Raw genomic sequence first — 17,317 nt, 5'->3', positions numbered from 1 at the left:
TCCTCACTGTATCAAAGCAATATCTGTGAATGGAAACATGTTCCCTGTACCATGACAAAAAATTCTTCAGTTGCCTTGTTTTTTATTTTGAGACCATCAGTTGCAAGAAGAATGGCTGGTTATATGATATATGCTCTTGGCATTGCTTAGAAAGGCCATAGTATCTTTTTAAAAAAAAACTTCCCAAATCAAGCACTTGTTCCACAACTTCTAGTCAGTAACTATATTGTTATCACCAGATTTTATTTAAATGTTTAACTTTACACAACTATTAACAACCTTAGAGCTATAAAGGGAGATATAAAGATAAAATCCAGGATTACATAGGTCATGCCACCATTGTATTTTGTATTATTATTTCACTTGTTGGAGCTTTTGCAATATGGTTTTCCACAAGCAGATTATAGTTTATTTAAATAATTGGTTTCCCATTAGCTGTTAAAATGATGGCAAATTAAAGTGGCACTTAAATTTTACTTTGAAGTGGGCTGTACATAATAAACCTTTTGTGGATCCGGGTGTCGAAGGCCGCCCAGAAATGGGCTGCCAGAGGCCCGCAGAAGTGTCCCCCAGCCTCAGATCTGGGCAGCAGCAGCCCAGGGAAGGCATCCAGCACCGGGATAGGGCTGCCAGAAGGCCACAAGAGTATCCCCAGCCTCAGATCCAGGCGGCAGCCTGGAAAAGGTGTCCAGCACCCACATCAGGCTGCCGGAGGGCCGTAGAAGCATTCCCCGGCCTCAGATCGGGCGGCGGTGGCCTGGAAAAGGCCTCCAATACTCCAATCCAGTCTCTGGAGGTACACGGAAGCGTCCCCAGCCTCAGATCCAGGTGGCAGTGGCCTGGAAAAGGCCTCTGATGTCCCAATCCAGCCTCTGGAGGCACATGGAAGCATCCCCTCGGCTTCGGTTCCATTCTCTGTTGCAGACAACAGAGGCCTAAAGTACCATGAGATCACATGAGATCAGTAGAGTGAGATCTCGCCCCACTTACATCGCATGATCTTGCGTTACTTTAGGCCTCCATTCTCTGTGAATGCTTCGAAAGCCTGGAGCAGTCAAAAAAGTGAAGGATCTCGATCTTCACAGGGTGAGTATTGAAGGTCTGATGCCTAGGGAGACTCAGGCCGGTGGTGGGAATAACCAGGGTGAATGTTGCAGAGCCTCTGTGGTCACTCTTGTAAGGGTGAATGACTGCTATGATGCTGTAATATTCGTAATTTCAGGACTTGTTCATAAGCACTAGTGAACGCTCGCAACTTGGGGATTACCTGTAAATATTTTCTACTTTTTCTACAAAAATTAAGGCTTCCCTTGATGCAGAAGTATCAACTTTTTTCTTACGCTCATTTGCACTCTTTTCTATTTTTTGTTCCTCTTCATTTCCTTTAATATCTTCTGTCCCATCTTTTTCTGGTGTCAGTTTTTCTTTTTCTAATTCTTCTTCAACAATTATTCCTTCTGTTGTCACTTCTTTCTCCATTTCTTGTTCTTGTTTTTCTTTCTCAGATTGCACTTCTTCTTTAGGCTTTCTGAAGCTTGTCCTTTTTCTAAACCCAGCCCAACTCTGAGTAAAAAACTTTCTCAGAGGTGATGCAGTTTCAGCAGTTGATGGGCTTACTGGAGAATCTGGAGATTTAATCCCATTGTTTTTGATTTCTGGCTCTTTGCTTTCTGCTTCCACAGGGCTTTCTGTTACTTTCTCAGAGGTTTCTCCTTTCATCTCCTCAGCCTGAGTTTCTTCCTCAGTCTTGTCTACAGAGGCAGTGATTTCACTTTGTGTGGCTTCTCCCACTGTCTCTGTCATGAGTTGTTTATAGTCTCCAACTACGTCACTTGACCCTTCTGCAACCTCTGGCTTTACATCCAATAGCTGAACAGGTTCAGCTTTCTCTGTTTTATCCTTTTTAACTGTAAATTTGAATCCAACTAATTTAAAAACCTTTTTAAATCCAACATCATTTGATGGAGATACACCAGGCTGATCTTCTTTTTCTTCTGATGCCAGCTGTTTATTAGCATCTTCTGTGTCTTTCTGTACCTCATCTTCATTTAATTTGGCATTTAATTCCTCTGGGCTGGTCTTGATATCTTCAGTAGATTCCTCTTCCAGAATTAAATCTGCAGCCTTTGTTTCACCAACTGTAAAAGATATTCAAAGTTGATAAAAAATTAGAAATGCCATTATAATTAATAATGTGGGAAGTGTAAATAAAAATAATTGGAAATATAAATAAATTGTATCTTCTCAAGTTTCTTCATCCTTATTCTGAATTTTAAGGAGATATTTTAATGATAATTTCCATGAATTTTAATGCAAGCTATGTGTTATGATTATGCACATTTCAAAAATGGTTCCAAATAAGTGCTTCAGAAGTAGTGCAAGTAAGGTCAAGTCATGATATAATTCTTAAAGGAATTGAAATGCTTCTTTTCAGGCTTATGTGGAAAAAAGATGGTGTGATTTAACAAACAACAGAGAGGTGATTGTGCAGGAGTCTTTTCAAAGACTACACTGTCCTAGTGTGTAGGAGTGGGCTCTATTTTGTGTGGATAATGAGATTGTGAAGTTGTGCAGTGTCAGAAGCAAGCTGGTGGCACAGCTCACTTTTAACTCACTGTGTAATTGTCCAAAAGTGCTCAAATTGTGTTTGAAATACAATTTTTGAATGTCTACTTATTGAACACATTATGAATATCTTAGAAATTGTATGCAATTTTTTTGTATAAATTCCAGTTATACTCCAGTCTAGGATTGCTGATCCACAAATCCCATAATCCTTGCCATGGCCAGAGTGACATGTGAATGGAGTTACTAAAACTTAGTAACAACTAAAATACCATAAATTACTCTAAATTTATTCTAATAATAATAATAGTACAGTTGGAAGGGACCTTGGAGGTCATCTAGTCCAACCCCCTGCTCAGGCAGGAAACCCTATACCATTTCGGACAAATGGCTGTCCAGTCTCTTCTTAAAAACTTCCAATGTTGGAACATTCAACTTTTCTGGAGGCAGGTTGTTCCACTGGTTAATTGTTCTAACTATCAGGAAGTTTCTTCTTAGTTCTAGGTTGCTTCTCTCCTTGATTAGTTTCCACCTGTTGCTTCTTGTCCTGCCTTCAGGCGCTTTGGAAAATAGCTTGACTCCCTCTTCTTTGTGGCAGCCCCTGAGATATTGGAACACTGCTATCTTGTCCCCCCTCATCCTTCTCTTCATTAAACTAGACATACCCAATTCCAGCAACCATTCCTTATATGTTTTAGCCTCATCCCCTAATCATCTTTGTTCTCTGTACTCTTTCTAGAGTCTCAACATCTTTTTTACATCGTGGTGACCAAAACTGGGTGCAGTATTCCAAGTGTAGCCTTACCGAGGCATTGTAAAGTGATATTAACATTTCACATGATCTTGATTCTATCCCTCTGTTAATGCAGTTAATTTTCTAAGTTAGAAAATTAAATATCTACAGGCCTTAACATTTGAACTAAATAAACCTATGCAGCATTTTCTGGACTGTTGCCAAAAAATCATTCCTCAAAAATCAATCTTGTATAAAAAGATCAAAACTCATAACTTCCTTTGATCTTTTCCAGAATTCCAAGGAATCTTTTCTGTAGCCATAAACATCTCTTTACCTTCTTCTGTACAAACTGCTTGCTGTTCTTTCAGCACTTCTGGTTTGTAGCTGAGCTCTATATGCTCTTTGGTGATTTCATTAATGCTGGATGTCTATCCATTTTTGTGTAAAATCTATGTTGAGAAATGAAATATAAGAAGGAAAAAGGAGAGAAAAGGTAAGTCAATCACTATATAATTTTTTAATTACTTTGTTTAGTAGAAAGAGAATGTATTTCAGAATATGTCTTTTACAGTGTGGAAATCATAAAATTTATCTCTATGGCAGGTGGCTTGATCACACTTCTACGTAAGTTTTTCAAAGCAGATGCTTCCAAACCAATTTGACAATTTGGAAGAATTTCTGTATATGTGGTAACATCTTTTTAAAACTTGACTTATCAATTGAAGTATGAAATCAGATTAGTTCTAAGCTGAATTGATTATTGGAATGAATACATTACTATGACATTGGAACCAGGGGAGGATAACACCAGTATGTGTATATTGTGTTGGTCTTTTTTAATACACCTCAGGGAATTTCTCTCTAGCAGAGTGTGTGCTTTGGGGAGGGGGTGTTACTTATATGATGCCTCATGGTTTTGTGTGTGTGTGTGTGTGTGTGTTTGTGTGTGTGTTGCCCTCCCTCCTTCTCCCGGGGGTGCAAGTAGGGCAGCATGGGAGAGGAAGGTGCAAAAGAACACAGACAATGCAGGACCAGGATGCCCTTCATCACTTCTAGAGAATGAGGCATGAGGTGAGACCAGGAGGTACCGGAAGGCCACGCCTCCCAAGGGGGCTGACTAAAGTGCCCCGGCTCCTACTCCTCAGCCTTAGTGGTGGGAGGGGGCAGAGCTCCTTTTGACAGACAAAAGGTAGGAAAGAGTTTATTACTGTGAAGGTGCTGGCGACGGAGTGCCCTGCCTCAGAAGAGCTGAGTAGCCACCATTACTGCCGCTGCCATGCCCACTCCACCAAACTTCACCCCCTCCCCCCACAGAGGGCAGGGTGGCAAAGGGAGGCAAATGCCTGCGCACTCCCCAGCAGGTGCTCAGGGCTCCCCCAGAAAGTTTGCGCACCAAGATATGAAGCAGAACATCCTCCAGAACAGGGGTTCCCTAACCTGTGGGCCATGGCCCACTACTGGGCTGCAGCCACTTGAACACTATGCCACATGATGGGATGGCCAGTGCACACGCATGTGCACTCATCCTCCCCCCATACTATTTTTATGCCTGCCTCCCTTTCTGGGAATCCAGAAAGAGTGACACCCTTGCCAAACTGGCAGCCTCTTCCAGATGCGCGCTATGGGACAGAGACTGTGGTACCTTGGAGGGATCTTCCGGTTCCCCAGCCTTGGCCACTATTTGTGTTGGCATCTGCTCTCCCTGGCTCCCTGGCTGAGAATCTCCTGCAGTGGTGTCATCCACGGTTCCATAGAGCTGGCCTCTCCCACATCTGTTTCCGACAACCGTTTCTCCGACACCTCGGGAGGGGGGGGGGCACGATGCTTTTCAGCTGCGCTCTTCAGCTGCTCGGGAAAGCAGTCAGGCTGCACCTGAAGCAACCCAGGAGGTTTTTGCAAACTCCTTTACAAAGAAAACTGTCATTCCCTCATTATTACTATACTGTGTTGAGAGGACAGTAGTTGAATCCAGACATAGTCTAAAATAGTCTGTAAAATAGACCTATTGTACTCTGTGAGACATGTGAAAAGAAAAGAAAAAAGATTTGTAGTCCAACCCTGAAAATTAATTGGTCCTTAAAATGCTAGGTTATCTGCAATGTTATTAATACTGGTGTATTTTATGCAGTTTTGCTATAATAAAAAGTAAAACTTAGACGGACTGTAAACATTTCCAACATTTTAATTAATGAATAAATTGAATACATGTTTGAGGAAGTAATTATATATGTCCTTGTTATCATTTGATCTGTAAGGTTTTGAGTATATTTTTGGAAGATAAAGCTGTATTTCTAAATTATATCTAATGATACCAATAGGACCTGATTTACTCACCTACGATAAAGTGAAATATGTGGATAATATATCTAGTGATTCCCCTAAGATAAAATTGAATAGCTTAATTTTTAGACAGAATAATCTCTTAACCTTAAACCTAAGGATAAATTTACACACCATTATAAATTCTACCATTTAGTGAGATTCTCTTATAAAGTCAACAGGGATTCTGTTGTGAGATTCTCTTATAAAGTCAACAGAAAGAGTGGAGAAATTGACAAAGAAAGGTCTCAAACTTTCACTTATATAAGGATAAATACTTTTTTTCTTAATACAGAATGGGTTCTTTATGTTATTTCCAAGATCAGATTAAGTTAAAGTTGTTTACAAAACCAAATATGGAACATAGGATTTTATGTTCCAATACTGAATTAATTTTTTCTCATGGCAGTCTACTTAATTCAACAATAAATATTGCTATACCAAGGAATAAGCAGAAAAATTTGAGCCAAGTAAAAAAGGCTTTCCACATTAGGTAGAAGGATCACATCCACAAGATCACTTTAAAGATGTTTTCCCACTTAAATTCTTTCAGGCAAGTTACAAGAAATTACTCTGCTAGAATGGAATAGGTCATGGGCAATGACTTGCCTTACCAAAAATGTATATATTTAAACTGGGAAAAAAAGATGCTTCACAATTGTGAAATAATTGGCTACGCATACCATAGTTGGGACAAGATATAAATAAAGCTTTCTTGCAGGTCTCACCTCTAATAAACCCATTTAGGCTTTTTCAAGTGCTTCCAGCCAGCAGAGTAGAGAATTGAGGATGCTAGTCATTCAGTCAAATAAATTAGGGGAGAAAAATAAGATACGGTAGATATAGATATTGTGCCTGCTTCCCTAGGGCTGAGAGTGACTGGCCCAAGGTCATCCAGCTGGATTTGTGCTAAGGTGGGGACTAAAATGCCTGGTTTCTAGCCTGGTGCTTTAACCACATCAAGCTGGCATTCAAGTAAGCGATAAGATTTAATAAAAGCATTTAGTTGCTGTAAGAAGGGTGATGTTTTCTTTAAGTGAATCTTCTAGTGATTTCTGGCAACAAGTAGCTTGCATTTTCTTTTTCTTTTTAGTGTCTTTTTTTCCTTCCCACTCTAGTCTACAGGCTTGAAACCTTATATTTGCTTCCTTTGGGAATATCGATGCCATTTCCATGCAATTCCTTTAACTTTCTAATAAATACATTTACATTAATCCTTTCCAGGGCTTTTTTTTTGTTATAGAATGCCCAGAAAGGAGTTCTGACACCTTTTTTGGATGGAACCTTGTAGGGTAGGCAAGGCGGGTTGTATGACATGTGTGAGTTCCGGCATCTTTTGTTTTTACAAAAAAAAGCACTGATCCTTTCTAATATACATATTCCCACTAGGAATACCCGAAAGTCTTCAATTTGGTATTTGACATAGCTTGATTTGTCAATAGAAATTTCAGCAAATATCAAACAAGTTAAATACTTGTGAAGTGTAGAAATAAAAATCTTCATCAGGGTCCAGTCCAAGCTGGGAATCAAAAAAATGGAGACTGCTTTAGAAAGAAATTTGGAGTTTATTGAAGAGCAAAGCCAGACAGAAGTGTGGTTCTGGGAAAGCTGACCACATGTTGCTGGGAGTGGTGGGTTTTTACACCCACCACTGTTTCCTGTTCCTGTTTGAGGCTTTGTATTTCCTATGTCATGTACTTTGACCTGAGTCTGAGTGTGCCCTTTTGGTATTGGTGGGTTAATCGTATTATGTCCCCGAAGGTCATGTCTTTTAGAGTTTGGGTGGGATATGTAGATTTTAGAGGTTCTTGTTTTCCTAATCTCATAGCTTCTAGCTTCCTGGCCCCAACCTTCCTGAATTGATTATTACATCTGCATTTCTAAAAGATGGTTTCTGCTGAGTTTTCTGGCTGGGAGGAAGGAAAAGTTTCTGCCTTTTAAAGATCTTCTTCATTATTCTTTTGGAGAAATATATTCTGCCTTTTTAATATTTCCCAAAATATTTATTTCTCTGGATTATTCCCACAGAAGGAAACAAACTCAGAAGTTCAGGGAGGACTGCATGGCAGATGGATTTATTTTAAAAATCTATTTTTTTTCCCTTCAAAATTATATTAGTTTATCAGAATAAAAAGTATAAAGGAAAATAAAAATAATGGGAAATTAGAGGAGGAAAAGGGGAAAAAGAGGATGGGATAGAAGCGGGAAAAGAAAAATGATTTGACTGTTTAGCACAGTAGATTATTATAACCTGAACTTTTTACTTGTACACAGTAGTATACTAGCCATTTCTATAATAACACCTATCTAATCAGCAAAACCAAAATCAAACTTCCATTTTTTTCATCACAAGCACAAAGTCCAGAAACAGTTTCCAAATGAAAACAAAATTAGTTATGTTCTTTTCTCTGAATAAAACAATCAATTTAACCATCTCTGCTTTTTTCCTTGCTGTCGCTATGTGCGCTTATTAATCTTTATAGACTATCATCAAATATATATTAACTATATATTAACTATATTCTTTCAGATTCTTTAAAATTAAAGAGAAAAAACTATTTTCACATCTATAATGTAAACTTTTCTTTATAAACTTTTCTTTAAAAATATTTCTAAAATCGACTTCCGGTTCCAGTACGCGGCAACGCCGGTCGTGCCTGGCGACTTGTCTCCAGCCTGGCTGTGTTTTCTGTGTTGATTGACCCCCCAGTGGGTCGAAAGTTGCCCTGGAGGGGCAACCACTGAGAAGGAGGCTTGCTGGTGGCTGAGGGAGAGCGGCAGCTTTTCCCGCGGTTCCAGCTATTTCTTTAGGGCCGACGGAGCAATGATCGTCCTGCAAGATGGCCGATTATCCTGCTGCACCAGCCGAAGTCACAATTACAGCTAAGCGATATTAGACCCACTGCAGAGGATCTGAGTGAGACCTCTTTAGCCCCTCTCTTTCCCTTACTTGGTTTTTTTTTTGCCTGAAAAAACTTGGGTTGGAATTATTTCCCCATTTGGAAAGGGCGGCTTCTGTATGCGTGGGAAGAGAGGCGTTGAGAATAAAAACCTGTTAAAGACTACACTCTATTTTTACTTATTTTGGGATATAGAAAAAAACGCTTTTTTGAATTTTATTAAGAGTTAATATACTTCTTTCTCCACCTTTTCCTTTAAAAGAGAGAAAAAAGGGAAAAAATGGTGTCTGGAAAAGTTTCTTTTTTATTTACTGAGGACATCTAGTGGTGAAAAGTTAATGTTGCAACTATTCTTTGGATAGAAACCTGACCTTCAAAATATTCCTAGAAGAGATAAGCTGGTGCAGCTGTGAGAACTGAGGGGGTGGACACTGTTTAATTACAGCCTTCATTAATAATAATAATAATAATAATAATAATAATAATAATAATAATAATAATAATGAAAATACCCTTTTTTGATTACTTTTAAAATGGAGAAACTCCACCCTCATTTAAATTGCAAGCTTATACTGGAAAAGATTTATGAGGTTTCTGAAGAAATTTGTGCTATAAGGAAAAGGATTACTACAGAACGAAGAATCAATGCTACCCCAAACTTTCAAACTGACCTTCAGATTACATCTGTTTATGCTATAAACCAAAACATACCAGAAGAGGAATTAAAGGAAACTAAAGAGGAATTTGTTACAATGAAAGAGATCACCACAGAACTAAGAATCAGAGATTCTTCTTCAAATTTTAAAAGTGACTTTCAGATTACACCTGACTACTCTACAAATCAAAATACACTAAAAGATGACTTCATTGAGGATACAGAGGAACTTATTTCATCCTACAAGCATCTTATTTATATTTGTGAGGACCAGAAAAGACAAAGATTGAGATTTGAACCTTTAATGCAGCGAGGCTTCAAGAATAAGAGAAATGGAGGTCCAATCCAGACGACAGGAAGCTTATTACTGCTTCAATTAACATCACAAGCAACAAAGAGAGATTTACTGGTTGGAAGGGAAGCATTGTTGTGAAAACCTGCTTGGCAAAAAAAAAAAAAAGCCTAGAATAAGATTGAAAAGAGAAATTTAAAATTATATATATTGGATATAAGGCATTTTAGAACTATGGACTGAGTTAAGGATTAAGTTTTTGAATAGAAATAAGAAAAAATGGGTGATTAATGTATGAAAATTACTATATAATGGAATGAAGAAAAATGAAGAGATGTTTTAGTTTGGGATTGACTTAATAATTAATTGAATGTGATTTTAATAAGATGATGTGTTCTCTACTCTTCTTGTTGGGAATAACGACAGAAAAATACGACAAGGGAACAATCTACCTGCTGCTACACATCCTTTTGCGCAAAAATGGAAGAGCAAGGAAATTCCCACAGAGGAAGAGTTAATACATAAAATATTAGCATGTGCGGAAATGGACAGGCTCACAATGATATTAAAAGACAAATGTGGATCAGTTTATTATGAAACCTGGGATAAATTTTACTGCTGGAGGAATTTGAAGAGGACGGTCGGGATTAAAGATGAATGTTAAGATAGAAATATATGTTATTTTAGAACAAGTATTGTATATAAAACTTAGATGTATATGTAGAGATGAAGAATTGATTGTAAAAAGTGGAATAATCTGATAAGAATGTATATACTGGAATGTCACGTTAAATCCAATGTTTGTTTGTTTTTAACTGTATTATAAATAAAATTTGTACAAAAAAAAGATGATGTGTTCTCTCTGATAACATGGATGATATTAGGTTTGATAATTAATTGGATGAAAACAGAACCTTGTCTAAGGGATTCAAATGATTTAAGGTTATTATTTTGTTAACAAAAAATTGATGGATTGATGGATTAGATATATATAGGATAGATTAATTTTTATTTTAATTGGGAGATATTGGTGGAAGAAGAAATAAATAAGATTTATGATGAAATTAAAGAATTAGGACATATTTAGAAGGGATACCTGAACTGATAATGTGTGTATTTGAAGTTAAATTTGATTATGGTCTTGTAATTGCATAAAGCTTTAAAACAGGTTTATTTATTTATTTATTTATGAGACTTATATACCGCTTTAAGTGCAAGCACTCTCTAAGTGGTGTACACCAGTAAGCAATGTATATATATATATATATATTTCACATTGCCCCCAACAATCTGGGTCCTCATTTTACCTACCTCGGAAGGATGGAAGGCTGAGTCAACCTTGAGCCGGTGAGATTTGAACCGCTGACCTGCTGAACACAGTCAGCTAAAGTGGCCTGCAGTACTGCACTCTAACTGCTGCGCCACCTCGGTTTAGGATTAATAGAAATTTAAGGTAGAAATAGACTAGTTTAAATATATAAGCTATTTGAGGGAAATAGAGAGGGAATATTTGATGTATTGATTGAATTACTTATATATGTTTTGTTTTTGGATTTTCGATTACCCCAGCCCCACAGTGTGTCTCGAGCACTTTGTATTAATTAAAAAAAAACAATAAAATTTGTTTAAAAAAATATTTCTAAAATCAACAAATTCTAGTACATTTTCAACTTTCTCTTAACAAACATACTTTAAGGTTCATTTGGAATAATATTTTACAAGATTTAGCAATTACTCAAGCATTATATATGAAGAGGGGGAAAAGCCCCAGTTTCAAAACCACTTTACAGTCACAAAACTACATGAGAGCTTTCTTTCAATTACATGCATCAGATCAATAAAAATCCAACTAACTCCAATTAGCTCATGAAATTTAAGTCATTCCCTTCAGTTTATCCTCATCAAATAGAGTCAGATGAATTTCTGACTTTCAACACTCTGCTCCTATTTTGTGCTCCTCAGCCTCTGTCACTCAAGATGGCTGCTTCATTCTGAGTACAGGTAGTCTTGACTTATGATCAGTCACTTAGTAAACAAAGACACAACTAATCCCCAAAAAGGTAGTTAGGACCTAGATTCAACTCATATTTATGACATTTGCAATGTCCCGGTGATCACCTTCGGCAAACTTCAGACAAGCAAATGCAATGGGGAAGCCAGATTCACTTAATAACTGTGTTACTAACTTAACAATTGCAGTGATTCACTTAACAACTGTGACAGGAAAGATCGAAAAATGGGGCAAAATTCACTTGTCTCACTTGGCATCAGAAATTTTGGGCTCAATTGTGATCATAAATCAAGATCTACCTATATTGGGTTCTTGGCAACCAGCTCACATTTATGGCTGTTTGCAGTATCCCATGGTCATATCACAATTTGTGACATTTCCCCCCCCCCCAGAAACCAGCATTTACTTTCAGCAAAAAAAAAAAAATGGCAAAAAAATATCCATTGCAGAAAATGAGTTTGCTTAACAATCCTAACAATTTAAAGACCGCCACAAAAAATGTCATAAAATTGGATCTGTCACATGATGACCTCTTAATGCATGATTTGCGAGCATAATTCCAGATTCAGTTACAGTAGTAAGGTGACGATTGCCAGTAATGGAAAAGCTGATCCTCTACTTGGATAGACAGGCAGTATTTAAGAGGAACCGTCCCATAAATATATTATAGTACTCAAAAACTGATAGTATCTAGTGGTTTTAATCTTTATAATCCGATCTGAGGACAATTGTATTAATTAGTTGTATCTTTCAAGAGGAAACAGCCCTATTAAAACAATAAGGAGAGTGTTCTCCCACAAATATAATGAATTTGTAAGGAGTGGGAATCCAAAATACCTAACTGGCTGCATGGGGGGAATAACAGCATTTTGACTTTTAAAGATGGGCTTTGTTATGTTCCAAACCCCAGTCTGTCAGTGATGACATCAATTGATCTTCTAATGATGCACTTGTATTCCATGGCAGTTGAAAAACAGTTAAGAGACAAGTCACCTAGGGTCTAGAGATGCAGAGAATGCAAGACCTAGTTGAAAAGATTCAGAAAAACAGTAGAGAAATGGGATCTAAAGATGGCAGAAGATGTAGGATATGTTTTCTGTGCTGTCCTTGTACTAGGGGTTTGATAATGTAAAAGAAGATTAAGATGTTTTAAAATGTTTTATGTTCATTCCTGAATATTTCTATGTGAGTTGAGCTTCAGTGGATAGCAACTGTTTCCAAATAGGATTCAAACTGCACTTTGGGGATATTTTTTAATTCAGGAATCAAATAAAATAATTAGTAAAAATGGATTAGAAGGCCTGATACAATGATTATTATATTTATATCCCACCTTTAATTTATCCAACTCAAGGCAGTACACATAATATTCTTGCCTCCTATTTTCCCCAGAACAATTGTCCTGTGAGATGGATTGAACTAAAAGACTGAGTAGCCCAAAGTCAATTTTTCTAGAACTCATGCTCTCCAAACTGACTCTTTATTGATTAATACAAAAATATTTTTAATCACTACCAGTAATGAAGAAAATATTTATGTGGAATTTTGTCAAATGCATCACTCTTATCATTGGGGAAAAATAATACTGCATTTTCCTTTTTACTAATTCTAATGGGGGAATAATAACACCAGCTCCACAATTACCATAATTTGGGGCCAACATTGTGGATATGCTGGGAAAAAAGGAAACTCTGCAAACTCTTACAAATCCACGGCTGCTCCCAACATACCTCTTTTATATTAGTTGTTGCCCCACTAGCACCACTAGTGGAGCATCAGTTCTGGAAAGACAATCCATAAATGTTACCCAGTAATAGGCCTTCTTGAAGTCTGCCAAAGGAATTGTAGTTATGGCCAGTTTCTGGCAAGGATATAATTGTTCTTTAATACTAATAAAAAGACTCTTCCTTTTTAAAATCACAAAAATATCACTTTTAAACATGTTTATTAAAGTCATCTTTTATATTTAAAGTGGTTTCATTTTTCACAGACAGTTAAGATAAAAACCTGCTTCATATCTGAAGATTAATGTAAGCACTGCCAATCTAGCACAATATGAAGTATCAGTTTAATTTGAAAAGATCAAAAGCCTTTCATTCTAAGAGTTTCTATGGCTTCAGGATGACCAAATGTAGCTTAAAGTCAGGTACTTTTTTAATTCCTTAGGTCAAACTATATAGTAAGAAAGAAATTCAACAATGTTTTCCATGGTAAAATATCCAATTGCATCTTAATTAAACAATGACATCCCATGCTGAACGTGTTACATCATCTGAACAAACAGTTTTGCTAATCAGACCGTGCAGAGCAGTAATACATTGCCCATTAACTTTTCTTTCATTTATTTTAAGGACAATGGCATAGTACCAGCCCACAAATCTTTTTGAACAGAAGTCTCTAGTAGTTATTGAAATTTGTAGTTCCTTTTTAAAGTCCTCCCATAAGGCAGTTTTCCTGAAACATCTGTTTTCTCAGAGCAGTGGCTGCAAATGGAAAAAGATTTTGATTTATCCTGTTGCACAACTCCAAAATAAGTTATCAAATAAATAAATAAGTGTGCAGTGCTTTAGATTTGATTGGGAAGAGGTGTTGTGAAGCACATGAGAGTACAAATATAGAACCTGTGATACATTAAAGAAGACACAGAATCCTAGAGAAAGACATGTCTAGTTTAATAATGGAGCATATATTTTAGACTATATATAGGTAGTTCTTGGCTTATGATCAGTCGCTTAGTGATCATTCAAAGTTACAACAAACCCTCTCAAAGTTAATTACAACCCAGTTTATTTATACATACTGTATATATATTATGTTTCATCGACAAGAATAAAATGCAAAAACAGAGAAAACAGGAAAACATACATCCAACAGTTTAAAAAAAAAGTACAAAAAAGAGGTAAAAAAATGACTCAGACAGCAAATAAGTCTAACATTAAGCATACAAAAAAAAAATCCTAGCTGAATGCTGGAAATAAAATATAATTTACAAAAAACAGTAAATTCTCCTCCCCTTAAATAATGGCTCTACAACTAATAATAAGCTTTCTCATTCTTATTTAATGAGAAAAGTATGTAATATATGTTTATATATAAATATATAAACAAATATTTCAGATGAGATTTTTATTTAATATTCAAGTATTAAATAAAATAAGTATTTTATATATATATATTAAATATATATATATATATATTAAAAACGTAAAAAAAGTCACAGGTTTTTTTCCTGAGTATTATGCTAATCTTCAAATCCCTCTGTTACCTATCTGTTATTGTATTTAATTCATATAAAGTACACAAGTGGCTTCCAATCTCTTGTCTAGTCTTTTGTATCAAATCAAAGCAGTTGGTTTTGCCATCTCTGCTACGGTACTACAGTCAGTTTTAAAATCCATTCTTCCACAGTCAGCATCTCTTTTCCTTTCCAGTGCTTAATGAGTACAATCCTTGCAGTGGTCACCATGTAAAGAAATAACATCTCAAATTGTTTTTTGATTGGTTTATTTATAATACCTAAAAGAAAAACTTCAGGTTTCATTAATATTTGTATTTTAAATATCTTCTGCATTGTCATTATTGTATTTATCCAGAATGTTTTCACATATTTGCAAGACCACCACATAAAGTAAAATGTACCTGGATTTTGATTACATTTCCAACACTTGTTAGAAGTCCCTCTATACATTTTTACTAACCTGTCTGGAGTCAAATACCAACAGTACCTCATTTTCTAAAAAAAATATTTTAAGCTATAATTCAAAATAAATTTTAATCCATAAGTCCATAAATTCTCCCATTAGCATTGTTATATCCAAAATTTTTCATCTATTTTACCCTACAGTCTTTGACATGTTCACCTTCCAGATTCAAGTAACATTTTGTATACTTTAGCAATCTAAGTAGTCGTCTTGAGATAAATTGAGATCCAATTCAGATTTAACTCCTGTGATAACAAAACTATTTTATCAAGTTTAAATCTTTCAAAACTTCTATAATAATTAAACCAATCATCAAATCCTTCACTTACTAAGTGTTCTCTTGTCTTTATCTTGAGTTCCTTTTTTTCAAATGTTAGTAAGTCCCAGTATGTCATCCATTTACATCCTACCGTTCTATGTATGTTCTATAACCAAAGTGGCACTTTTTCAGCCAATCTTCTTTTATATTTCCACCATACATGCCCAATCGATTGCCTAATGATCTTAAAACCAACGTTAACTTTTACTTTGTAAAAGTGAAAATAGGCATGCTACCCAAATCTCAAATCTAACAATCTTAGATATTTAGAGTTATTCCATGTTTTAACTATACCAAACAACAAGCATCATAATATAATCTAAGATCTGGCAAACTCAGACCTCCTCTCTCTTTAGAATCCTGTAAGAGCTTGTATTTGATTCTTGGTTTTTTATTTTGCCAAATGAATTTAGATATATCTTTCTGCCACTGTTCAAAAGAAGAATCTTTAATCAATATTGGTATACTCTAGGGTAATATATTTATTTTAGTTACTGAAATTCTTATCATTAATGACAATTAAAGTTTTGCCGTCTGCTTAAATCCAACTTTATCTCCTTATTTTTACATAGGTTTTTAATATAACTTAGAATTTTTGTCTGTAAGGATCATTCCCAAATATTTTACCTTTTTCACAACTTTAAAACCAATTTTAATTTCCAAGTTCTTGCGATCTTCCACATTCATATTAAGTCAATATTGTTCTCTTTATTTTTAAGCCTGGCATTTCTCCAAATAGTTTAATCTTCTTCAATATTCTCTAACAGGTCTTGCACAATCAATACCAAATCATCAGCAAAAGCACAAAGTTTATAGTTGTGCACTTTAATTTGTAATCCTTTTGCTCTTTTGTCTTGTCTAATATTCCTATTTAACAGTTTCAACACCAAAATAATAAAGGGGATAAAAGACACCCGTCTTGTTCCTTTCTGGATTTCACATGATTTTGTTAAGTCCCCATTCACCATAATCCGAGCTGTCTGGAATGTATAAATGGATTTCAAACTCTATGTAAAGCCCAATCCAAAATCCATCCTTTCCATTACTTTAAACATGAAGCCCCAGTTCAAATTATCAAAGGTTTCTCCTGCATCTAGAAAAATTAATGTGGCCTGTTTGTTGCTACATTGTTGTAAATGTTGAGTTATATCCAAGATTACTCTTACATTGTTTTTTAATTGTCTTTTGGGTAAAAAAAACCACACCACATGTAATCCAGTATTCTTATATGTAATCCTGTAAAACTTTTTAAAGTCTTTCAGCTAAGATAGATGTGAAAAGTTTGTAATCATTATTCAGAAGAGAAATTGGCCGTAATTCTTCACAGAGGTTAAGTCCAGTCCTTCATTAACAACCTGACTTAAAGTTGCAGCTGTTGCATTGCCCTAGCGATTCTTCACTCTTATGACTGACAAGGACATTGCACAGCCCCCTCACTATCTCTTCCATCCATCTTACTGGTTCCCCACAGGCCTTTGGCATGTTCCCAACCTGGCCATTCAGCTACTCAAGGGAGCCTAACGCCGGGTAGCAGAAGCTACTGATGCACAGGGGGCTGTTAACAGTCCAGCCAATGCTAAGGGACACGATGAGATATGAGGCTCAGCTTTCTTAAGAGAAGATGCCTCATGGCAACCTCGTGCTATTCTCCAAGCGGTACTATTCTCGCAAGCCTATAGGGGTTGTTTTTAAGGAGGTTTCGTTTGTGGAGCTTTCTTTAAAAAATGGACCTCACCCCCACCCCCACCCCCGAGGCTCACAAGAATAGTAACTTGCTTGCAGAATGGCATGAGGTGGCCATAAGTCAGCCTCTGTAAAA

At 36.2% G+C, this 17,317-nt stretch overlaps 1 protein-coding gene across 1 annotated transcript; it reads right to left on the bottom strand.

Moving 5' to 3' along the window:
* Window positions 1-1,172: 1,172 nt before the first annotated feature.
* Window positions 1,173-16,185, bottom strand: LOC120309506 (A-kinase anchor protein 12-like). The gene is made up of 4 exons (XM_039346804.1): window positions 16,126-16,185; window positions 13,286-13,339; window positions 3,636-3,729; window positions 1,173-2,138 (listed from the first exon to the last, which is right to left on the bottom strand). The coding sequence occupies exons 1-4, from the start codon at window positions 16,183-16,185 to the stop codon at window positions 1,264-1,266; spliced, it is 1,083 nt and encodes a 360-aa protein (XP_039202738.1). The 3' UTR covers window positions 1,173-1,263.
* Between the last annotated feature and the right edge of the window lie 1,132 nt (window positions 16,186-17,317).

Source organism: Crotalus tigris, unplaced genomic scaffold, assembly GCF_016545835.1.
Source record: "Crotalus tigris isolate CLP2741 ecotype Arizona unplaced genomic scaffold, ASM1654583v1 scf7180000018030.5226217, whole genome shotgun sequence".
NCBI lineage: Eukaryota > Metazoa > Chordata > Lepidosauria > Squamata > Viperidae > Crotalus > Crotalus tigris.
The sequence above is the reverse complement of the archived record's forward strand: the minus strand, read 5'-3'. Positions and strand labels throughout refer to the sequence as shown.